The following is a 23,715-nucleotide window of genomic DNA, read 5'->3' on the forward strand; positions in this document are numbered from 1 at the left end:
CATCTATTATATACACAGAGAACAGGAATGCCCCTAATCTGTACAATACAGCATCCCGCCTTGTTGCTGCGTGTTGCCCGAATGCAAATTTCAAAATATAACTCCATAATGTGTGCCGTAAAACAAACCACTATCTACCTGGCCAAGCATCTGTGCCAACAATAACCAGGTAAAAATTACCAAAGGCAGAATGGATAATGCAAAACGCCCGCTTACCTGCGGAACCTAAAGCCGTCCCAGTCATCGTCCTCGTCGTCCTCGTCGTCCTCGTCGTCATCTTCATCTTTGTCGTCCTCTGCCTTGTCCTTGTTGCCTCCATTTTCCAAAGCGGGACTCTTGCCGTCTTCATCTGGCACCTGACTCTGCAGCCTTGCAGGACCGTTGTTCTCCTGCCCGATGCTGGAGGCGCGCTGCCGCAGTTCCTCGCGCTTTTCCTTGAGACGCCTCACACGCGCCTCGAGCTCCTGCATGTCGCTCATCTCGTCCTCGCGCGCGCGCGCCGCGTCCTCGCGCTCACCCTCGATGTCAAGATCAGCGCGGCTCTTGCGCGAACCGGAGCCACCACCGCCGCCTTGGCCATTGGTCCCCGTGGCGGCGGCCGCCGCGGCTTCCTCGGCGTTCATGGCGGGTGCAGAGATGACGGCGTCGTCTGCGTACGGGGCCGCGGTGGCCGCCATCTCGGCCTCGAACGCCGCCCACTCGTCCTCGTCGACGTGCGCGCCGGAGAGCTTCTCCGTGGCGATGATGCTCCCGTTGGTGGTGGTGGTTGCGGCGGCGCCCGACGGGGTAGCGCTGGTGTGGGCGGCCATGGCGGCAGAGAGGCCCGCGAGGGTCGCGAGGCCTGGCGTTGTCGACGACGAGGACGAGTCGCGATGGGCGGCGGGCGTGGCCGGCCGGGAGGGTATCTGCAGCTCGACGCCACGGGACGGCGTCGAGGACATGCGTCGCGCCAGCGTCGGCGGTGTGCGGTTGGCGGCATCGCGCCGGGCAGGGGTATTCGCTGCAGCGGCGATGTCTGCGGAATCCTTGTCCTTGTCTGTGCCACTGCCTCGGCGGTGGTTGGCCGCCGAGACATCGATGGAAATGTCGCCGCGGCTGCGTTTTCTTCGAATTGCCTCGTCCAGATCCATGGCGTCGACGTCTTCGTAGTCGTCGTCGCTGATTTTTCGTTTGTGTGCTTGCGTCCGCGACTCGGTGCCGTCGCTGGCTTTGGGTGTCTGTCCTTCATCCATGGCGTCCTCCTGCTCCTCCTCGGGCCCTTCGACGGCCGTCGTGTCGTGCCCTTGTGAGACTTGAGCCTTTTCCGCCATCGGCTCTGTGGCCTCTGACGGAGCTGGCCCTGCATTGGCAGTCGTGGTGGCGGCGACTGCCCGACGCTGATGGCCTGTACTCCTGGTGTGCGACTCCCATTGCGTTTCAGCTCGTATTTGCTCGCGGCACAGGGTGCACAGCAGCTTGCCTGCGTCAGAGTATGCAGCGTGAGGGTGCTCGATGCGACGGGACTGTCGCTGCTGGCGGAGCAGCGCTCGCACGTCGGCCATTCTGAATCGTGACTTGGTTGGAGGAGACGAGAAGAAGTGACGAGGAGCACACAGTCGTGGAGCTTCGTCTGTACTTCCACTAATGCATGGATTGGTGCACCCAAGTATACGAAGCATTTGCGGCGCCAACCCGTTGGGTTCCTCACACCACAAAGTAAAAAATTATAAAGATCAATGGTTGGACTGAATGTGAAATATTTTCAGATTTTCTTTTTCCCAAGAGGTCAAGTGCCGAAAATTAAAGAGGTTGGATTACCGTAAACTTGCAAGGATGGAGGGTTCTTACCGCCGCAATTTACCCGGCATGTTGCACACGCCGTCTCCAGGTTCTCAAGATCCCGAGAGCCCACTCCCCCCATATCTCAACCCTGGTCCAAACTACGACGAGCTTCTGCAGGCAGCGTCAGATGGCGATGCGAATCGTCTCTTCACCACCATCATAACGGAAATCATGGAGGAACAAGAGGCCGTCTCTCTGTCGTCGACATTTCCGAACCCGCCGCCGTTTTGGAAAGACTTCACCACTGACAAGATAGCTCGCTATGAGCAGCTGCGCAAGGAGCACGACGAGGACGACAGCGATAAAACGACGGAAAATGAAGGGTACAAGCCGCAGGCTAGAATCAACAATCTCCCAGAGGAGTTGATTCATCTGCAGCCGCCTGCGGAGCCTACAGATGGCCGATGGCGCGTATTTGGTGACCAGTACATGGTATGAAGACGAGAATCGCCCGGTTCTCTTCGTCGCATTGTTTACTAACTGCGCATCTTCACCGGAATAGCTCAACGATCAGCTACCGACCCTCGAAGAACAGGGCATTACGAATCTCCCAGCCTCCGGCCAGTCGAGCGCCAAAGACGCCAAACACTACGATCGCGCCTTTGAGCTTAAGCGTCTATCCAAGTCGCTGCTGCTCAACTTTCTCGAGCTGACCGGCGCGCTGTCGCGCAGCCCCTCGCACGCCGAGGCTAAAGTGCAGGATCTGCGCACGCTCTTCATCAACATGCACCACATTCTCAACGAGTACCGCCCGCACCAGGCTCGCGAGTCGGCGATTGAGATGATGCAGGATCACCTGGACCGCACACGCACCGAGACTCTCGCCATACGAACGCAGGTCGATAAGGCGAAACGTTTGTTGGAGGGCCTGGGTAGCCTGGGCATCGGCGAGAGCACATCTGCAGCAGCAGCAGGTACAGCTGGTGCTAGTGCTGCTCCTGGTGCAACGCAAGCCGCGGAGCAGCAGCAGACCACCGAAGCCGCAAACAGTTCAAAGGTCGACTGGGAGCAAGAGAGACGCATTTGGGCCTCTGTGGACGACCTGTTCTCCTGAGTGTGATTGAGGGGACAGTAATTGAAACCACACGAGACAAAATGTCGCCTCTTTGCTACGGTACGACCGAGCGCAGCAAATCCTACCTCGCTGCAATGGCAGCACAAGACTGGTACTACAGTGATGATGCCTACTTGCGCGAATTACGGACGCATTTGACCGGCCCAAATTGCGATCGTGTCACTGAGATTATCAGGTGACTGCGCAGGTACCACAACCGCGGCTGGGCCGCGGACGCGAGGGTCCTGACACACCAATACGCGAAGAGTGGCATATGGAACAGTGCTACCATGATTAGGAATATATTTATCGCCCTTATGAGGCCCACAGGAGGCCCGAGGGTTGGTGGCTGCAAAGCCTCAGTAGCATATCTGAATAATATCTCGCTACCTGACCCAACCTTGACCGATTCGATATGTAATTCTCTCGCTGGAAAGCAGCTTTCAGTATGACGAGCCTGCGCGCTGTCGAAGGCCAGCTCCATACTTCCACAACAGCAGCGTCAGTGGAACGCTGATGACCAAATAACCCAGAGACAGGATTGTGTTTGACCATCCGTATCCGAGCACACGATACATTGATGGTGCGAAAAGCGGGAAGAGAAAGGCTGCGAGGCTCCTGGGAAACTGTGTTGCACCCATGGCGCTGCTCACATGGTCTCCGTATGAGTCGATAAGGTAGGCGCTGACTGATGAGGTGATTAGCGGATCTGCTTGCTAAGACCATTTTATTTTGCGACGGCGCATCGCAGCGGAAGAAAACATACTAGGAATACCACTGAGCTGCTGCCCGAACAGCATGATGAAGACACCGACGTCGACAACTGCCCAGTGCAGCTTGTACTGGGCAGCCCAGCCATACATGAGCATGCCGCCGCCTCCGAGGACCAAAAATGGAATCATGTACGGCAGACGAGACTCGGGCACGTGAGCGCCTCGCTTCTGACGTCGCCGGTAGACGTGATCTATTATGTAGCCCCCGAGCTGGGAGCCCGCAATCTCGGCCGCGGAGACGACGAGGTAGTGCAGGCCGCTAATCTCGACCGACTGGCCGTACTGCCGCATCCACAGCTCCGAAAAGGTCGACAGCACAATGTAGAGGATGCCGTAGTCGACGGCGCTCTTGACCGACACCACCTGGATGATGGGGTGGAAAAGCAGCAGGCGGACCGGACGACTGACGGCGCGCCAGACGAGCGCCAGCGGGGACCGCGTGCCGTCGAGGCGCTCGCCGAGGGTGTAGTACCGCGGGTTGCCCGTCTCCGCGCGCAGCTGCCGCGCGCGCCGGCGCAGGATCAGGGGCCCGTAGGTCTCGGGGAAGCAGAAGAAGGAGGCAAAGATCATGGCGGCCTGGAAGATGGACGTGGACCAGAACATCCAGCGCCAGTCGGACCGCATGGCGATGAAGCCGCCGATGATGGGACCTGCGCAGTTCCTTCCATTAGCATAATATTGAAAGAAGGCGGGTCGATTGCTTGAAAGGAAAAGTAAAAGGAAGAATGGCTCTTGTATCGCAACATACCAACAGCGGCACCGAGCAGCGGAATCAGCAGATAGATGCCCAGCGAGCGGCCCCTCTGCTCCGGCCGCCACACGTCGCCCAGCACGCCCGCGCCGAGGGCGTAGATGGCGCTCGCGCCAAAGCCCGCGAGGAAGCGCGCCGCGATCAGCGTCTCCTTTGTGCGCGCGAACCCGCACAGCACGTTCCACACGAGGAACCACACGCTGGACCCGTGCAGGACGACCTGCCGGCCGTACACCTCGGACAGCGGGCCGATGACGAGCGGGCCGAGCGCCGTCGCGAGCAGGTAGATGGACATGGACATGGCGGCTTCCGTGGGGCTCATGTGGAACTCGCGCGCGATGGTGGGCAGCGCGGGCGCCATGATGGTCGACACCATGATGCGGTTGAAGCCCGTCGCCGAGAGCACGTCCGTCACCATCCACTTCTTGCCGGCGCGCCAGTCGAGCGGGTTGGTGGCATCGTGGTGGTCGGCGGAAAAGGCAACGAGGTAGGGGTCCGAGGAGGAGGAGGAAGAGTCTTTGGCGTGGTGCTCGATGGCGGCGGCGAGTTGGTGAGCTTGTTCCTCGTCACGCGCGCTGCTAGACATGGCGACGGCCTCGATTCGATCAGAATCGGACGTTGCCATTTTTGCGGTAACGAGACTCAACCAAGGTAGATAGAGCAGCTTTCAGTACAAATCGATTGGATTGAAAGAAAAAAGAATGAGTAGTTATGAGGGAAAGAAAAACGACAATTGGAGTTTCGTTTATAAATCCAGACCGGCAAGCAGAATAAGGCTGCGAACGCCATCGGTGTGATTGGATGCATTCGTACAAGGTGGACGACAGCCAGGATCTGATAAGAGTTATCTGATCCTGATTTCTCACCTGGCCGAGCGCCGAGCGCTGTGAATCCTGCTGGCGTTTGAGTGAAAGTCCGACGCTAGAAGGGCGGGCGTCATACGGCTTCCGGAATTACGAAGCGTGACCGAATGTGATCTGCAGCCTCCAGCGGCAACATTACAAACATTCACGGCGTTAACGGAAGCCTCATTGAGTCATCACAAAAGGGTCCATTCACACACGGTTTTTAGATGCAAGCATGTAATTAATCAAATCTTTTTTTTTTGAAACCCTAATAACCCATTTCCATCTACCAAACATCCCCTCCTTAGCGCCAAACATCATAGCAAATTCATCCAGTGAGACTAAATGGCAACCTAGCTATGGTATTTTTGGTATCGAGATCCCACAGCAGCAAATTAATAATACACAAAGATCAGCATTTATGCAAATTCTGCACAAACTCCACCAAAGAAAAAAAAAACAGCCAACATGGGGCATATTATCCCAGATACAGAAAAGACGGCCTACCTACGGCTGCTTCGGCCCGCCTTCCTTCTCCAGCAGCACGCTTAGGTACTGGAGGTCGTCGCGGGCCTTGGGCTCCCGCTCATAGATGGACTTGATAATCTCCCACTCGCGGCGGGACATCTGGTGTGCCTGGGGGAGCAGAAACTGAACGGTGGGGACCTTGACAAAGGCGCCCAGAACCTCGTGGGCGATTTGCTGGCCGGACTGCTGCGCCTGCATCTTTTGCGCCTCCGTCATCTGGGCGAAAGGCGGCGGTGGGCTGGTCAGGTTCGAGGCGTTGGGTGGCGTGGGTGCCGGGGGCGGAGCGCGACCATGGGCAAGGTGCGACGGAATCGGCGTGGCTACCTGCCCGGGCGTGTGGCCGTTGGAGGGAGAGGCGGCGAAGCCTCCCCTTGGCGTGGCAGGAGAGAACCCAGGGCCGGGTATCGAGTTGCTTCGCTGTGCGTAGCCTTCCGTGTTCAGCGCGCTGGCTACTGTAGGGGTGGAAGGTGAAGCGGCCGATTCATTTTTTGGCTGAATGGTCTCGAGATTCTCGTTGCGGTACACAAAGACTGCCAATAGCATCGGTTCGGTTCGTGTCTTGGGGATGAAGTTGTCAACCAAGTTCAACATGAACTCTGGGTGGTTATTCTCCCCAGGAGGAACAGGCACGAGATATGTATCGCGAACGTTGCCTGCGGCCTTGTTGCCGACGACACCATAGCGTTTCTTGCTAATGAAGTAGTCAACCAGGGCGTTAAATTCAGGCTGCGCCTCTTCTGATGTTGGCGTCAGCCCAACCACGACAATGTCGGTCAGGTTGCTGTAACGAAGACTGCAAAGATATTCAATAGCACTCTGCTCGGTGATACGGCCGGCCACGGTCATGCGCTTTGGGATGAGCTTAGACCAGTGTCCCAAGTTGGAAAAGTTCGCACCACCGACATGCTTTCCGGTAGCCTGGAAGTCGGCGATGGAGCTCATAGCTATAGACCCCCTCCAGACGATGTCGGGGTCCGCTGAATCTTCGGTAGGCGAATAAGGTGGCGAGTCATTCTCGTCTTCCAGCATCCGGTCGACATCGGGGTCGAAGCCTGGGCCGGATGTGTTGAGGGCAGGCCCCGAAGGTCGGCGACGCTGCGCTTGAGTTGGTGATTTGACTTGAGAAAAGACTTCGGAGATGTCAAATTTGGACTGGCTGGGCGAACGTTGATGCTCATGTTGCTTTGGCGACTGCGCCATGTCGTAGTCAGTGCTAATCGACTCCCGCTTGATGGTTTGGCTTGTATCTGCATTGGCACCGCGCCGAGCGCCTCCTCCGCGGGGTATCGGGAGTTCGTTGGTGTTCGCCAAACTCTCATCCTCCACAATTTCGTCACCTTTGTGCGTTCTACGAACACGAGGTCCCGTCTCCGCCGTGTACAGAATAGACTGCTTCTCTGCCTTGGCCTTCATTTCTGCAGTTTGTTTCTGCAATTCTGAAGAAGCGAGCTGCTCCGACGTCATGACGGCCAGCCCCGCTGGAGAATGAGCGTTTTGTACCAAGCCATCGACGAGCTCTGAGTTATTCTTCAGGTTAAACGCCAGCGATTTTATCTGCTGATTGTACTCCTTCTGGCCCTTGCTGGCTGGGTGAGTGTCGAAAACGCCTCGCTCGATCTGGAGAGCATATGTCTCTGACATACTTTCTGCGGATTCGTCTTTGGGGATTTTCACAGTACCATTCTTCTCCATCGAGGACAAGACGTGTAAAATTGACTTCTTCAGGGCCTTGGCTGGACCAACTCTGGTGGTTGGCAGTTCGGAGATAGCAACGGCCATGTCGGCCGGCGGTGTATATTGAACACCGCTGGCGGTTGACTCGTTTGCCGAGACGCGTCGCAGCTTGGAACTCTATACTTTGGTTAGTAGCAGTTCAGATAAATTCAGATTCGTAAACGACGTACCTTGGGGTCGCTGTCCTGAGAGTCATCCCGCGACTTGCGTTTGCCCGGCCGACCGGCAGATTCACGTCGGTCCTTGGCTGACGCATCCGGCGCTGGTGATGCCTTGGCCTTGCCGCGGCCCTCTTTCTCAATATCGTCCTTGGGATCACTTCCACGCTTCGCCTTGGGCTTTCTACCACCCCTCTTCTTTCTGCTTGCCACCTCTTCCTCGTGAGCCTTGCGCCGAGCAATCCACGGCTGCTCTCCTTTGGCAATGCCATCCAGCAACTCTTTGTGATCTTGCGGCCGGCACTGCTCGCACCAATAATATTCTGGGATCTCATCCTCGTATGAGCTCACGCCGACGCAGACATTGTGCTGCCACGCGTAGCACGTCTCGCAAGAGATCCAGGCCTCGCCCGAATCCTCGTCTTGTTCTGTAGCACCACAGACGCATCGAATAATCTCCTCGGGCTCTTGCGACTGCTCTTCCTCGTCCTGCGCCTTCCTTGACTTCTTTGTTTGGCGTCGTTTCGGGACAGCGGGCTGCTCGAGTTCGTCAAAGGACTTTGTGTGCTGGCCCTTGGTCGCGCGCACAGAGCGCCTCGGTTCGGTTTCGCCTGTCGCATGAAGGTTAGCTTGAGCTGTAACAGGGCCTGCAGCTGGTGCATAATGTCGCGCGACACCAGTGCCGCGTGCCAACCATCGTGGCGCGCAGCCTCGCGCAGAGGCATTGGGAAGTGGAATGATTTATGGCTTACCAGACATGGCGGTTCGGCAACGCAGCGCTTTGTGCAGTGCGATGATTTTCTACTGTTTGCTATGCGCCGAGCGGCTGGGGCCAACAGGCATGAAGCGTTTTACGTAGTAGGCAGGACTTTAAGCAGAACTAAACACAAGTTTCCCCACGCCACAAAGTGTAACAGGTCGTGTCTATCTTGGGTCTTGCAGAAGAAGGAAAATGGATCGCGTAGCCTGGCGCAGAAACACCCGAGGTCGCGTTTTTGATGAGGGCGCAGCTACTTGCAGTTGCAAATTTCCCCTTGGATTTTTCTGGTGGGCTTGGCTGGGAGAGCTTGGCCCCTGTCCGAGTAGTGATTAAACTTGCAGATGATCACGTAGCGTCCCTGAGCCCACGCTGTGGAAAGAGAGGAGAGCAAAGAAAAGAAAAGGGTATTGTGAGAAAGGAGTAGAAGAAGATGGGAAAACGAATATTGAAGACGCCGTGATACTCAACCAGCAGGTAGAGGGAATGGTGGTGAAGGTGGCGAGGAGGGGGGGGAAACAGCTGCCTGTCTTTTGGGGGGGATATGAAATCGAGCAGGCAAATGTCAACAGCCAGGTGGAGGCTCCAGCGAATTACAAGCGTCGAAACTTTCTGGTTTGGCAGCTGGCAGCTGGCAGCCCAGCCAAACAGAGAGAGTGACGCGAGGGACTGGCGCGGCAGGGTGGCGTTGCTAGAAAGTTCTTACTGCCTAACGGATCAGGCTAGATTTTGGCCAGGTGGTGGTCGCCGTTTGCTGCGTTTGCCAGCTGCCAGCTGCCAGCTGCCAGCACCTGCCACGAGCCCCATCGCTGACTAACTATGGCAAATCGTCGGCTAGTTAGTCCGCGCACCGCCCAAGCTAGCTCTCCAGCCAGCAGCCCTCACAACGAGCTACGCGGCGGCCGTGCCTGGAGCTTGTTACCAGCGTCCCATCATCCTGAGCTTCGAGACCCTCCCGATTGACCCTCCGCAACACACAGAGCCGCCATCATCACCATTGGCATTGCTTCGGCCATACTATCACCTTTCGATTACGATCAGACACCCCTATCCGTAGTCTTCGCGCCCCCGCGACGCTGTCATCATGTCTCGTCGCTACGATTCAAGAGTATGTCGCTCCGCCCTTGCAGCTGCATCAAAGCTCCCCAGCCTAATTAGCATTCTCCAGACAACCATCTTCTCGCCTGAGGGCCGACTCTACCAGGTTGAATATGCGCTTGAGGCCATTTCCCATGCCGGTACCGCCATCGGTATCCTCGCCAAGGACGGCATCGTCCTTGCTGCCGAGCGCAAGGTCACATCCAAGCTCCTCGAGCAAGACACCTCTGCAGAAAAGCTCTACGTCCTCAACGAGTACGTTTTGATAAAACCACAACCCCAGCCTCGCCAAATCGTTCATGCACTAACAGCCGCTCGCAGTAACATGATCTGCGCCGTCGCTGGCATGACGGCCGATGCCAACATCCTCATTAACTACGCCCGCCAAGCCGCTCAGCGATACCTCCTTACCTACAACGAAGACATTCCATGCGAACAGCTTGTGCGCCGTCTTTGCGATCTCAAGCAGGGCTACACCCAACACGGTGGTCTCCGACCCTTCGGCGTCTCCTTCATCTACGCCGGCTGGGACCCCCGTAGAGAATTCCAACTGTACCTCAGCAACCCTTCAGGGAACTACGGTGGCTGGAAAGCCACCAGTGCTGGTGCCAACAATGCTAGTGCCCAGAGTCTGCTGAAGCAAGATTATAAGGAAGACTGCACGCTACAGGAGGCTTGCGCTATGGCCGTCAAGGTCCTGAGCAAGACTATGGACTCCACAAAGCTGAGCAGCGAAAAGAGTAGGCCATCCAGAGCTTTGCAAATATCGATTTCATGCTAATCTATTTTTAGTTGAATTTGCCACGGTAGGCAAGACCGAGGACGGCAAGGTGTACCACAGGTTATGGAGCGCGGATGAGATCACTGCTCTGCTAAAGGAGCACGATCTAGCCAAGAACGAGGAGGCTGAGGAGAAATAAATGCACGGGCAAGGGATGGGTTGATAGATATGAAGGAACGAATCCTTCCTTGAACTATGTATAATAAATGACATACATGTCTTGAAATGCGTATCGTGGTGCTAAACTAGCTCCGGCTATTGGCCCTCAATTGGCCCATTTCATAGCCAGCGTCCTCGGATCCTGCCTCCTCATCACGGATGCGTTGCCACGCTTGATTGTCAGTGCCAGGCGCTGGGTATGGCTGCGCGCAAAGAGGGCTGGTCAGTGGAGGCCAGTGCCTGCGGTAGCTCCAGTACGCAACACTAAAGCCAAGGATTGACCCGACACAGACATCATACACGTCGTGGCGATAGTCCTCGCAACGAGAAATGGCAATGAGAGCCGCTCCGATAAGCGGCGTCAGACAGAAGAGCGCACGACTCAGATCGCGTCCGCCTGTGGCAGTCCTGAAGATCTGAAACTGGCCAGCAAAATACAGGCTCACAAAACCGAGGCCCGAAAAAGAAAAGGATGAATGTCCAGAAGGAAATGATCGCCAACCATCTTGTAGCTTGTGTCCATCAGCAGTGGTGCAAACGTCAATAGTGACTAGCGTGTGAGGCTTGATTCCAGCCTTGGGGTGGCATCGATCCAAGAGGTCAGGTCGCGGCCGACCGACTGCATTCTTGATGACGTCTGTCAGGAAAAGAGTCAATGCTACTGAAATCACAAAAGAGAGATAGGTGACTTCGTGCTTTGCGGCAGGCGACCGCATGATGAAGTTGTACACGATAAGCACCCCAAGTGGGATGAAGAAGGCGTATACAATGTTCATAACTACGGCCCGTTAGAATAGCGCTGGTGGCAGGGTCGGGAATGTTTCCTACCAACGGGTACGCGCTCATGTTCTGCGTGCGGAAACGAGATTTGAAGGTCATCAACACTAAACATGCGATGAAATGGCGTCACGAAAATGACCAGCTGGCAGGGGTGAGTAAGTGTCGCGTGCTTGGAGAGATACAGCAGTGGCAAGCTTACGCATAGATAGCCGAGAATGAGTAGAAGGAACCCAACATATTCAGGAGCATGGGATGTCTTTGGGTCAATTTCTGTCAGTGTCCGCCTTGCATAATGCCGTGACTCGGGCAGCTTACCATCCACAGCCTAGCGAAGGGCGTCGACGGGATTCCAACGGGACTGGACGTGCCTCGCGAAGGCATTCTTCCGGATTGATTCAGGACGTATTGGTATCTGGAGATATTGGATTCGCCTTGTACACCATTCGAACTCGCCCTCTGTTGCTGAGCCGACTCCTCCGAATGGTGTTTTGAGCAAGACGTGTCAGGACAAAGCTAGGGGTGCCGAGTTCAGATACATACGTCGTCGCGAAGCCAGTGGCGCACCCCACAGACCTTGGCGAGCAATACAAGGGCGGTTTGCGCTCAGACTAAATGTTTGCGTAGAATATATTTGAAAAAAAAAATTGTTTTATTTCCACCATTCCTTGCGTAGGAGAAATTAGCCACAATTCATGCAAGCACTGGCTGGCATCTGCATGGCCATCGCCGCCGAGTGACGTGCCAGCCGCCGGAGCTCCACTGGGAACCCGCCCAGCCAAAGCTTGCATTTCGTTTTCTAGCTTGCCGACTCTTTTCTGCAACGCAATTTTCGCATCTGTGAAACAGCAACGGGAGCGCCAAACGCATGGGCGCATAACGCAGGGAGGGAAACAATTCAGGGATCGCTTGCAATGCTTAAATCAACATACGTGCCGTCGGCGGCGGCGGCAGCAAGCAACGCGCCTCTGCCGCCTGGTTGGACAGAACACACGGCACCGACTGGACATACCTATTACTACCATGCCGAGACGAAAGAGTCGACATACAAGCGTCCGGGAGTCACTTCTGTTCCCGACCCGATACCGCAACAGCAGCCCTATGCGCCGTACAGTGGTATGCCGTCGCTCGCCGACCCCAAGGTTGCCAATGCCTATCTCGCCCAACACAACCGTGGGCCACAACAGCAACAGCAGCGGCAAGACCATGGCAAAGGTGCAGCGCGGCCTCGCCCACAACCGATAGATAAGCCCCGGAGGAAGATGCCAATCCCTGGCCACGAGCCTTGGATCCTCGTGTACACCAAGTACTCACGGCGCTTCGTCTACAACTCTGCAAAGAACATGAGCTACTGGCGCATTCCCGAGAAGCTGATGCCGGCCATCCTCGAAATGGACAAGAAGCGCATACAAGAGAAGGCCGCGGGTAACAAAGATGCAGCTGAATCCAAAGGCGGCGATGCTGGCGATAGCTCAGAGTACGAGGAAGTCGAAGGGACGGACGACGAGGGCGACCGGGACGACGCCGGCTCGGTGCACCCTAACAAACGGCAACGGACTGATGACGATGACGATGCCGACGACCAAGAAGATGAAGAAGAGGAGGAGCAAGATGCTGGCCCTCTCGAGTTCACAGAGGACGACATCGCGATGCAACTACAAATGATGGGCGACGACTACGGGCTAGAGCCAGGCGAATATGACGACGGCAATACACAAGACTGGCCAGAAGGCGCCGAAGGGCTGGAATTTTCGCAAGAGGACGCCGAGTTACTCTTTACCGATCTACTCGACGACTTTCGCATCAACCCATACAGCTCTTGGGAGAAGCTACTCGAGGACGGCAAAATTATAGAAGACCCGCGGTACACGGCGCTGAGCACGACCAAGGCGCGCAAAGAGTGCCACGACAAGTGGTCACGCGAACGGATAGCCCAGCTCAAGGCGCAGCGTGCCACGCAGGAGAAGCAGGACCCGCGCGTGGCCTACAATGCTTTGCTGCAAGAAAAGGCCACGCCGAAACTATACTGGCCGGAATTCAAAAGGAAATTTAAGAAAGAAGACGCCATGCGTGACATGAAGCTGCCGGAAAAGGACAAGGAGAAGATTTATCGCGAGCACATCAACCGTCTGAAGATGTCGTCCTCGTCGCTCAAGTCGGATCTCACCGCGCTGCTCAGGGCACAGCCCATCACGCAGCTCAACAACAGGTCGTCTGTCAAGAATGGGCTGCCGAGTGCCGTCCTGGCCGACGTGCGGTACATTTCCCTGCCGCCGAGCGTGCGCGACCCCTTGGTCGAGGCGTTTGTGCAGAGCCTCCCGCCGCCGCCCCACGGAGAGGGCGAGGCGGCGGCGGCCGAAGAGGACGAGGAGCGCAAGAAGGCGCGCGACGCGAGAGAGAAGCGCGAGCAGGCGCTCCAGGAGCACAACCGCATGGTGGACGAGCAGCGCAGGAGGCGCGAGCGCGATGTGGCGGCGAGCAAGGCCCGGCTTCGAGAGGGCGAGATGGAGCTCGACATGGCGATGCGTGTGAACAAGAGGGGCCTGCAGGGCCAGCTGGCGGATATGAAGATGGACGAGGCCCAGCCGCCGCCCGCACCAGAGTAGTTGGGAGAGATATGATACCACGTACTGCGGATGGATAATTTGAACCATGTATGACTATGCGATTGGGCGTGTGACTTGAGATTACGAAACCAGCGAGTGGCCCTCCAGCAAACCCACTTGATGCTAGACTCTTGCGGTCCTAGCACAAGACAGGCGCTGCTGTCTCTGTTGTGCGTGCGTGCAGCAGCTTTTACTGCAAAGCAGACACGGCTGCCTCTCTACCCGTGAGTAGTCACCAGAGAATGGCGCCATAGAAAGATGGGGAAGAGATCTAAAAGTTGTGGTGAAGGCCGCGTTCACATGTTTGGTACAGGGTGGCATAGTTGGGCATGGGTGGAGAGGTGATTCTCAGTCCCCTCTCCGCCGCTCACTCAACCACAGAACATTGCACACAGGAATTCACAGCCATAGTTACACCGGGACATTGTATCCAATGCATTGTTTTTTTTTTTCATTTCGATTTATTCATGTATCTATACGAGTACTCCTTAGACGTCTGTCATGTACTCCATATGTGCAGCTAACAACAATGCGCCGTTTCTTATCCTCAGAAAAAGGTTACTGCGACTCCTACGCCATTTTCTCCTCCTGAACCTCCCGAATAAGAAAGAAATATAGCCGACTCGTGGTACCGTGAAAAAAGGTCAAAAAAAAAGGCTTGAAAAAATGAATCAAATGCTCTCCACAAGTATAAATGCAATGTTATGCTAGGAGTGGGAATCGTCAATAGGTAGAGAAAATGGGCCAAGTGGAAAAAAAGTGCCAGATTGGGAGCAGTATTTTGAGGTCGAATCTGGCGTTGTTTCTCAGCTCCCCAACGTAGCTATGTGCGGCTGACCCCTGCTGTCAAAAGCTCGTTCTGGAATTTTATATAAATGCGAAAATGCAAATATGCGGTGATGTATTTAAGAATAATGGTTGAATAAAAAGGTCTCGTATTTTTAGTCGTCATCGTACTCTCGTCTCCGTCAGCTGATTAGTTGTCTAGTCCATATATGTGCCGTACATGAACCAGTCGTCGTCCATCCAGTTGACGAGCTCGTTGTACAGGGCAGGCTCAGATTCAATCGGCATCGGCATCGGCGGCGGCTGCGGGAAGCTGTTGGTAAGCCCCAGTGCCTGCAGGTGGGGGTTGCCAATCTGCGGATCGACATGAATAGGCGTCGTCAGTCTTGCTACCAGCATCTGCAGGTCGTGCAGTGTTTCGGTACACGATTTGTCGTTTGGGTCACTCTTCAATCGTTCAGAGCCATGGAGAATGTCGAGCGCAAATTGGATGTCCGCGCTGCGGCTAGCAGTCTGTTCGGGAGCGGCGCTTTGCTGCGGGTACACAAGGCTCTCCAAAATGAGACACACGGATGCGCTGAAACAATAGTGCAGCATGGCGTGGAGCGGTTTCGGGTGGCGGTTAATCGTCATAAATTGGCGGGCAAGCTTGATGTTATTGCGCGCCGCCTCAATGCACATTCTGAGGTGGGCCAGCTGTATGTTGTATTCCTTTGAGCTACCTTGGGGCATGAGGCGCTCCGCAACCGACTTTTTGACCGCGATGAAGAACAGTGGACGCGTTGCGACAATGATGAGCTGGTTATATCGCATATGTAGCATGACGCAGGCTGGATCATTGCTCAACCCGTCGGGCGATAGCTGCAGACGTAGGGGGAGGGTGCTTTTCCACTGCTCCAGCATCCACATGACTTTCCCAGGGCTCTGCGAAGAGTCGCCGGAGCCATTCACAGAGTCCCAGGGAGCTATACGATAGGTGTTGCAAACGACATAACCGGAGATGCGTGAGAGTTCGACGTGGGCGCGCAAACCGGCTGCGGGAGGCATGCCACTAAAGGAAATCAATTAGCCAATTCTGGATCGCAACTCTTTCAAGTGGCAACTTACGCGGCGTCGGACGGAAGTGGGATGCGAATGGCGTCGTCGGCAATGACCGGCGGTCGACCCATCAGGCAGCTAAGCCATCTATCCAAGATATAGACAGTCCAGAAAATGCGTTTGCCCCTCTCATCTACCCAGCCACGGTGCGCCCCAAGCATAATACATAGATGGGATGCAGCAGCGATGTGCATGTAGGCCGAGTCCCGCTTGCAGACCTCGACAAGATGATAAGCCATGAGAGCGAATGCAGAAACGTCGTGAATAGAACAGCGTCCGATGTCGAGTGGGTTCCGCAACAGCAAGGAGGCTCGCGCAAAGAATGAGTCGCTGAATTTGACGTCCTCTGACTCGTTGATTGGCGGCCAGGGACCAGTGCTGTGGGCTGCGACAGCAAAGACAGCATGCGGGAAAGCCAAAGATCGATACGCGTCGAGATTGAATGACGCTTGATTTGGAGGAGCCACCGGTGGTTGTGGCGGCTGGCTAAGATCGCCAAACCAATATATACCACCGCTAGGCCACGAGTCGTTGCCGTCCTGCAGGACGTATCTAACTTCGGCAAGCATTGAGACCATGGAAGTTGGCGGTGGGAGCAAGAGCGGATTCACGTCCTTTTCGTCGAGTGGTCGAGAATCGTCTGTGTGGCATTTGCCCAGGGTAGATAAGAAGGCGCTTCCATCGTGGGGAGCGGGCTGTTGATGGTGCGCAAGCGGCAGTACGGCACCGATGAGCTCCTTGAGGTGATCCAAGAAGGTGGCGCCGCTGGTCTCGCCATGAAAACGAGCGGTTCCGTCGGCGTCATGCAGGAGTCGGCCGGTCGTCTGGTCGTCATCTATAGGCTCGGATTTGATAATGGTGCTCTGGCCGGAGACGCTAGGAGCAAATTGATTGCTGGTCGAGAAGGGGCTGGTGACTGGCGAGATGGCCGAGGGAGGGCTGCCGGCAGCGTGCTGCAGCAGTTCCTGTCGTTGGGCGGGGTCGGGAAGGGCATCCTGCAACGCCTTTTCGTAAAGGTCAACCTTCTTTTTGAGGTCGTCGAGTTCCGATTTGGAGACGGACACTTTTTCTATAGGCGCAGGGTATACACACTCGCGATTGGCCGAGGCGCACGAGGCGCAAGGCCTATCGCCGGAGCACTTGATACGGCGGACATTGCAGCTGTTGCATCTGCAGACGGGGGAAACCACTTATTAGGGCACTGACGACGGAGGCAAGTTTCAGTTGAGAGAGGGTCGACTCACGCTTTGGCAACACGTTTGCGCTGCTCGGGAGCTACTTTGTGGCGGCGGGGGTTGACCGGCAGCCTCTGAGAGGGCCGTCGTTCACCGTCGATCTGCATAGATGGACAGGGACGGAAAAGATGCAGAAGCCAAGATAGAGGCCCAAAAGGTCACTTTGGTGCAGAAAACAAGAACACTGATTGATGGTGGCACAGACTGGCAGAGCAGCGACGCTCAAGGCGGAAGGCGACGGCGGGGTCCAAGAAGAGAGACTGAGATAGTATCGCTAAATTCTTACCAGGGTGCAGGCGGAATGTACATGCTGTCAAGGGATGGAGGGGAGAAAACTGTCCATCATGAGCCAACCTGCAGCAAGGTTGGCGTGGACAAGAGTGAACGAACGGGCTGCCGGGTCCGAGGACGGCCGAGCAGATGGGATAGAAATAAGGCAAAGCGGACGGAAGGTGTGGCGTGCGGCGTGCAATCAACAGGCAGACGGACGAATGGCAATGCAGAAAGAGAGCGAGGCGTCGCGTCCTATGACGGATTTGAGCGATAGGGCTGGGGAATCTGCAAGCGAACAGACGGCGTTCGCAAGAGGCTTGCGAATGGCAGGTCGACGTTGACGTTGACAAGAGGAAGCCGGGACGGGGACGGTCTTGGACTCTTGGGGAAACGAACGGACGGGGGTGGAGACGGCAGCAGCGTTGGCTAGACTTGGGCTGAGACAAGGCGCCAGGTGCCTGGAGGGGAATGGCGACTGGTTGGAGGACAAGAGGGTTGGAGGAGAATCTGATTGGGAGTTGGGAGGGATGCAAGAATGGCCTTGATGAGGGAAGGACGGATGTGGGATGGGATGCAGCATGGGGAGGAGGCCGTTACGCGGAGAAAAGAATGGCGACTCTTTTTTTTTTTGGAGAGGCAAAGAGGAGCCAATTGACAAAGTACCTGTACCGACCTAGGATGCTAGCCAACCAAGCAACTAGTTAATCAAGGGCCCGCCGCATGGATGGGGGATGTGCTAACTTAGTTGGTGGGCTGGGATGGAGGTGCTGATACGTGATACGGCGATACCAGCACGGCTGGCCGGGGAGGGGATTGGATGTTTTGTAAGCAAAGGGTCTAGAGCAGCCAGTCAGACGGACGACGTTGGGGCAACTTGGGGGCAATTATTAGTTTGAGTGACTCGCGATCCAAGAGTTATATAGCAGCTAGCTATTTCCTCTGAAGCACAGCAATTGCGCCTACCAATCCATTCTTAAGACCATTGTCTCTTATTGGTACCTAGGTAGGTACTCGCTGCAACCGCTGCCCGGCCCCGAACTCTGCGCCCTCCGGCCAGGCCACGGTCAGCCTCCTCCGCTCCCCATATCACCACATCACCATAGACGGTTGACTGTTGACTCGTCGAGTGACAGACTGGCTGGGCCACAGCGGGACCGAGGCGCTGCTGCTTTGGGCTTAGAGGGCTGTCCCTGCGCCGTTCTACTGGCTGAGGCCCTGGAGGCTGGCACTGGCGTTCGCTGCACCGCTCCCACTCTTCTGCCGGCGCGGCATGGCTGGTGCCCGCCACAGCCAGCCAGCCAGCCCACTGGTGACGCCTCGACGCACTGCAAGTCACTGTAATCCTTTGCGAGGTGGAAACTGATGCCCATCTCCAACTCGTACATTATCAGATTGCGCGCCAAAAAAAAAAAAAAATAACCCACTCAAACCTGCCGTAACCGACAATTATCCCTAGTTCTGGACCTAGTTCGTAGCGGAGCTCAGAATCAGCAACCCGACTCATGTCACAGAGCCAGCCTCGCTTTTGCCATCCAGGGCCTGGCTAGGTAGGCCACCCCACGCCTCCAATTTGGCGGGGCCCCAGCACATTAAAAATATCATCCGCGCCACTCATTAGTTTATAAGGTAACTAACAGAAACTTGGAGAAAGCAGTTTGGCAGCTGGCAGTTGGCCGTGGCCGTCAACAGTCAGCAGTCAACAGTCAACAGTCAAGCAACAGTCAAGCGAAGCAAGCCCTGTACGAGCACACAAGCACATCATCAGTACGGATAGCTACCAGCAAGACGCCTCCGCATCCACTCTCCTCCTCCACACAACCACTTCGCTGCTCCAGCTCACCAACTCACCAATCACGCCAATCCATCCATGCCAACAACCTGGCCAAGTGCATAGCTTTTAGCGCTGTGTGACTCACAAACACCATCGACAGCCCTGCAGATACTAGTACACCAGTACACCACACACGCGCTCGCCGCGTCGTCCTTGCCATGCCGCGTCACAGGGCTACGACATAGTCCACGCACCAGTCTACGTTTTTGGCCAATCTTGCTCGACTCTTGTTCGCCGGATCCCGCCAATTCAGCCCTTTGTCTATCCCCACGACTGATCTTGATCCTTGATTGCCGGTCTGAGATGACCCAGCTCGCCCTACAAGGCGCCGCCCGGCCTGGTGTGGCTCTCTCTCCCTCGAGCCACGCGGCCACAATGTTGACGTCCTCGCCTTGATACTGGCAACTTTAAACTCTCTCGAAACGGCTCACGACGGTGCACAGCGTGCAATAACGGCATGATCGGCAACCGAGACTACGCCAGTCTTTGCAGCTTCCTCTTTCCGCTGCCATCTGCCGCACAGCCACAACGATAGCACTGTACTCGACATCTTTATTGCGGATTCCGGCACGATTTCAATATTCGCAGTGACAAAAGATCCCCAAAGCCTCCATAACGGTGGCCATGAAGCCTGCTCGTTTGCCAACCATCAGTTATGCTGTCCGTTTCTCGGAGCTTAGCTCAGGCAGCACAGCCCCCGAGGCGGGCTCCACCTCAGCTTTGCCCACTCTACGCAGTAGAAAGCTGCTAGACCCTTGCCAGAAACAGCAGCTGCTTAAAGTCTAGGCCACATGAGCCATGTCGATCCAGCATGGGTCTTTTGCGTCAACGAGCGAGCATGGGCGAGATGGAAACACCATCGATTGCTTCGTCACCGCCACCAATCGGACATCCGCGGAAAGTCCCTGGCACCGAGCACCGAGCCCCGAACTACGAGCCTTTGATCCACGCAAGGGGATGCCGGATTCAAGCCCGAGCTTCGCTTTTCGCACAAACTTGCGCCATCATTCATCGACTCAAAATGCCATTGTGAAACAGAAAATAGGCTCAAGCCTCAGCTTCAGATTTTGCACGGAATCGTGTCTTGAATCTATCGACCTCAACATATCATATGCATATACCCTTCTATGACCTTCGTAGCGTAAAACACGGGCAACGAGACAGAGAAATATCGACCCTCAAACCAAAGAAACATCGGATGCGGCTCATTCGCACGCATCGTCGCTAATAATATGAGCAATTACTTTTCCACACTTTGCGCTTCCGTCAAAGCAGAGCAGCCTTTTTACGCTCTGCGCTACTCACGCCGCTGACTTAAAACTCGACCTTACTGTTCCGACCCAAAAATGGACTGCACAATTTCACCCGATCTTGTCGCAAGAACCGACAGAAGAGTATCGCTCAACTACATCGGCCTCGTTAGCATTCGTGCCCGGTACGAAAGCGCACATCTCCGACTTACTCCGTGGGTTCCCTCGCAGCATCCCTGCAGCCAAATGCCAGCATCGGCAGCTACCGACCCAGCGTTGTACTTGACGCGATAATCACGGCCGACGGATAGCTTGCGCTCACCCTGCTCTGTATCGACATTCCACCCAGTGACGCCCTTGTTGAACATGGTAGTTCCAGGTACGGCTTTAGGCAGCATATCCCAAGTGCCCTTGAGCATATCAATGTGCGCATTGCGCTGGTAGCCAGTCGCCGCAATAATAAGATCAGCGGACAGGATTTCTTCGTCTGCCGAGTTGACAATCCCATCGGCCAGGCTGTGAATCTTGACCTCTAGGCCATCGCCCTTGGACTCAATGTTGCTGATCTGGCGGCAGCCCATGATTCTATGCGGCCAGACACGCTCATCTGGGCCAAGTACACGCTTCTGCGAATACATACGCTCAAAGAGTTCTTCAATAAGCTCCAGACGGACAACGCCGTAGTTTGTGGCGCGAGCGTCAACAAGGAACTCGCTTCTATCCTTGGCAGACTTGGGGAAAAGTGAGTCAATGTATTCAGGGTTGAAAATGGAATTCACGCTAGACATGTATCAGCACAATAGTCGTCAAACTGACGCGATCGAAACGGTACTTACAAAGGCGAGTCATCGCTGGGCTTCAGGAATTCCTGGCGCATAATAAGCTGCGTACTCGAATTGGGGTATAGATTCTGAATGTTGTGGAAAATTTCAGCGGCACTCTGACCAGCACCGACAACAATGACTTTATAGGCAGCATTCTTGTCCGTGAGAATCTTGGGCACCATGTAAGCATACTGCGAAGAATGCAAAATGCGAGGGTGCTTGACGGGGAAGCTCTTGGGGAAGCTGGGCTTGCCACCGGTGGCGAGCAACACATTGCGTCCTCTGAAGGTCTGGATCTGTCCATTCGCGTTGCTTCGTGCCTCCACCGTGAACTGCTTGACAGTATCGGCCTTCTTCAGGGCTGGTGTTACCGATACAACCTCATGGTCATACTGAACAAGATGCTCAAAATGGGATGAGCACCACCTCATATAGTCTTCGTATTCGATGCGAGCTGGCAGGAATGTGCCGAGATTCGTAAAGTCAACCAGACGGTCGTGCTCGTGAAGATAGTTGAGGAAAGTAAAATGCGAGCGGGGATCACGGAGGGTCGCCAGGTCCTTGACGAAAGAAATCTGCATCTTGGCCCCAGGAAGAAGCATACCGGCGTGCCAAGCAAAACGGGTCTGCTTTTCTAGGAAAAGGACTTTGGGGGCAGAGCCATCCGGTCGAAGCTTCTTGCCCGCGGCGAGAGAGTCGTGGAGCGCAATGGCAACGGAGAGACTGGCGGGACCAAAGCCGACGCAGATGAGATCATATTCGGCGTCGAGAGGGGCCGCGACCAGATGAGATGAGCGCTGAATAGGCTTGACGTGCGAATCGACGCCATTCTGAACGGCAAACGATTCGGGCGTCGTCGCCCCGCCGTCGGTTAGCACCGCTACAAGCTCAGGAGCAGCAGCGCCATTGGTGCCATTCTGGGGCGAGCTGGTGGCGCTCTCGTCCGATGAGGTTTCTCTATGGGGGGACATGGTGGTTTACTGATTTCGAGGTCGACAATTGCTGAAAAAAAAAAACACTGTCTTGAAAAGGGTTAGCGATGTTCCATTGCCCAGAGTGCCAAGCCAGCAAAGAAAGAATGAGAGAGTCTTACACAGGAAGAGGAATAAAAAAAGGTGTGTCTAGGACCGAAGCACCTTGACTGCGGCAGGTGGTGCTAGCAAGGTGGGAGAGATGTAGGAGGGGTCCAGAGCCGCTTGCACGGAGGGGCAAGCCTCTACATATATATTTTCGGATCTCTTACACTGACGCCACTGATTGGCAATGGGAATGCCGGTCGGGCAGAATGGGCGCAACAACATGTCATACTCCCAGCAGTGTCTGCCGATTTCAGCCGTAACCGGGATCCTCCCATGGACCTGATGGAGCTGGTTTAGTCCATCTTTCTAGCTACGGCGCGTACGCATCTAGGTGAGAATCATGAGTGCCGGTTGACAGGGCAGAAAACTACAAGTAGCGGCCCCGTTGTTCGGCATTCAGCACCCCCACGCGGCCACGTTTAAACATCACTGCATTGAGCTAAATTCTCCGCTGTGATTTTGCAGGTAGGGTCGCATTGGACCAGTAAGTTCTGCACCTGTCAGGGCGGTGCTTTGTCTTTTGCTCTCTACGACCAGACCCTAGACGCAGTTGTCAAGGTTGTTCAATGGATCCCGCATGCCTGCGCGCTGTTCGGACATAGTCTCATCGCTCCGCCAGAGCTCGGAGAACGGCGTCTCATCACGGGCACAGGCAAGCAAGCGGAGCACATGGATGCTCGAATGCAGTGTAACATCCACATGTGCTGCTTGGCGGAATTTGCCTGGGCCGTTCAGCTGCCCGAATGGGAGAGGACAGGGGGGTGGAACTGACGCTTCGGTTGGCTTGTTTTGGATCTGGGTAATACGGTCATTCCCCGCCACTGACCTAATGATCTCCCCAGGTTGCGTCTTTTTGCACCGCCGGAAGGCGCTCGAGCTCGCCCTCTCGGCGTATTCACACCTGGACAAGCTCAGGGACTCAGAGGCAGGCCTGAAGAGCCAGGAAGTTTTCGAACGGAGCACGGAAAAAGGCTAATTTTCGGTGCCGAAAGCCAAGCAGCTAGGGCTCTGCTTCTGGCGGGAGGGGCGCGAAAGCACTTATATTGTCTTCCCAGCGCCATGTGGGGGGTGAGCGAATTTTTATCTGATGATCAGATAAAAAAAGGATCTGATAAGATCCAGACCTGGCCACACAGGCTGCCCACCGCCGCCATTCAGTCGCTGCACGGCCCCCTGTCCGCCTCGTCGTGAAAATTTTTCTTCAGCGCATTCGCTGCTTCTTGGCCTTGGTTTTTTTTCCAAGATGGGAGAGCAAGCCTTTATACTCCACAACCGAACTTGATTTGCACCCACTGCTCTCAATTGCCGGGCTGTTGTAATGGCCCACTCGCACCTTTTGTTTCTCCTCCTCGGTATGCACACCAGAAGCAAGTCATCTGCCCGAGGGTGGTCGCCCATCCAGGGCTGGACACTGGAAAACTGGCCGAGCGAGGAACAACACTATCGCTGGGAACTTTTTCTGTCAAGAGGCATTTTGAGCCGCCACCCTCGGCCGCG

At 55.5% G+C, this 23,715-nt stretch overlaps 10 protein-coding genes across 10 annotated transcripts; 3 read left to right on the forward strand and 7 right to left on the reverse strand.

Moving 5' to 3' along the window:
- Positions 1 to 212: 212 nt before the first annotated feature.
- LMH87_003369 (uncharacterized protein) lies at positions 213 to 1,658 on the reverse strand (the record flags this gene model as incomplete). Its single annotated transcript, XM_056192250.1, has 1 exon — positions 213 to 1,658. The coding sequence occupies one exon, from the start codon at positions 1,656 to 1,658 to the stop codon at positions 213 to 215; it is 1,446 nt and encodes a 481-aa protein (XP_056048158.1).
- A 154-nt stretch (positions 1,659 to 1,812) lies between these two features.
- Positions 1,813 to 2,875, forward strand: LMH87_003370 (uncharacterized protein; the record flags this gene model as incomplete). Its single annotated transcript, XM_056192262.1, has 2 exons — positions 1,813 to 2,253; positions 2,324 to 2,875. 2 exons carry the CDS (start codon positions 1,813 to 1,815, stop codon positions 2,873 to 2,875), a joined length of 993 nt encoding a protein of 330 aa, XP_056048159.1.
- Positions 2,876 to 3,318: 443 nt separating this feature from the next.
- Positions 3,319 to 3,939, reverse strand: LMH87_003371 (uncharacterized protein; the record flags this gene model as incomplete). Its single annotated transcript, XM_056192276.1, has 2 exons — positions 3,319 to 3,563; positions 3,642 to 3,939. The coding sequence occupies 2 exons, from the start codon at positions 3,937 to 3,939 to the stop codon at positions 3,319 to 3,321; spliced, it is 543 nt and encodes a 180-aa protein (XP_056048160.1).
- A 275-nt stretch (positions 3,940 to 4,214) lies between these two features.
- Positions 4,215 to 5,024, reverse strand: LMH87_003372 (uncharacterized protein; the record flags this gene model as incomplete). Its single annotated transcript, XM_056192287.1, has 3 exons — positions 4,215 to 4,224; positions 4,268 to 4,298; positions 4,397 to 5,024. 3 exons carry the CDS (start codon positions 5,022 to 5,024, stop codon positions 4,215 to 4,217), a joined length of 669 nt encoding a protein of 222 aa, XP_056048161.1.
- A 727-nt stretch (positions 5,025 to 5,751) lies between these two features.
- LMH87_003373 (uncharacterized protein) lies at positions 5,752 to 8,423 on the reverse strand (the record flags this gene model as incomplete). The annotated part of the gene is made up of 3 exons (XM_056192298.1): positions 5,752 to 7,623; positions 7,677 to 8,275; positions 8,417 to 8,423. The coding sequence occupies 3 exons, from the start codon at positions 8,421 to 8,423 to the stop codon at positions 5,752 to 5,754; spliced, it is 2,478 nt and encodes an 825-aa protein (XP_056048162.1).
- A 1,082-nt stretch (positions 8,424 to 9,505) lies between these two features.
- LMH87_003374 (uncharacterized protein) lies at positions 9,506 to 10,439 on the forward strand (the record flags this gene model as incomplete). The annotated part of the gene is made up of 4 exons (XM_056192309.1): positions 9,506 to 9,529; positions 9,590 to 9,774; positions 9,841 to 10,259; positions 10,312 to 10,439. 4 exons carry the CDS (start codon positions 9,506 to 9,508, stop codon positions 10,437 to 10,439), a joined length of 756 nt encoding a protein of 251 aa, XP_056048163.1.
- Positions 10,440 to 10,545: 106 nt separating this feature from the next.
- On the reverse strand, positions 10,546 to 11,620 carry LMH87_003375 (uncharacterized protein; the record flags this gene model as incomplete). Its single annotated transcript, XM_056192320.1, has 4 exons — positions 10,546 to 11,237; positions 11,288 to 11,381; positions 11,439 to 11,495; positions 11,555 to 11,620. The coding sequence occupies 4 exons, from the start codon at positions 11,618 to 11,620 to the stop codon at positions 10,546 to 10,548; spliced, it is 909 nt and encodes a 302-aa protein (XP_056048164.1).
- A 530-nt stretch (positions 11,621 to 12,150) lies between these two features.
- LMH87_003376 (uncharacterized protein) lies at positions 12,151 to 13,842 on the forward strand (the record flags this gene model as incomplete). The annotated part of the gene is made up of 1 exon (XM_056192331.1): positions 12,151 to 13,842. One exon carries the CDS (start codon positions 12,151 to 12,153, stop codon positions 13,840 to 13,842), a length of 1,692 nt encoding a protein of 563 aa, XP_056048165.1.
- Positions 13,843 to 14,826: 984 nt separating this feature from the next.
- On the reverse strand, positions 14,827 to 17,068 carry LMH87_003377 (uncharacterized protein; the record flags this gene model as incomplete). The annotated part of the gene is made up of 3 exons (XM_056192342.1): positions 14,827 to 15,679; positions 15,736 to 16,896; positions 16,971 to 17,068. The coding sequence occupies 3 exons, from the start codon at positions 17,066 to 17,068 to the stop codon at positions 14,827 to 14,829; spliced, it is 2,112 nt and encodes a 703-aa protein (XP_056048166.1).
- A 3,324-nt stretch (positions 17,069 to 20,392) lies between these two features.
- On the reverse strand, positions 20,393 to 22,110 carry LMH87_003378 (uncharacterized protein; the record flags this gene model as incomplete). Its single annotated transcript, XM_056192354.1, has 3 exons — positions 20,393 to 20,470; positions 20,528 to 21,095; positions 21,152 to 22,110. 3 exons carry the CDS (start codon positions 22,108 to 22,110, stop codon positions 20,393 to 20,395), a joined length of 1,605 nt encoding a protein of 534 aa, XP_056048167.1.
- Between the last annotated feature and the right edge of the window lie 1,605 nt (positions 22,111 to 23,715).

The sequence above is a fragment of the Akanthomyces muscarius genome, chromosome 2 (assembly GCF_028009165.1).
Source record: "Akanthomyces muscarius strain Ve6 chromosome 2, whole genome shotgun sequence".
In the NCBI taxonomy this organism is placed as follows: domain Eukaryota; kingdom Fungi; phylum Ascomycota; class Sordariomycetes; order Hypocreales; family Cordycipitaceae; genus Akanthomyces; species Akanthomyces muscarius.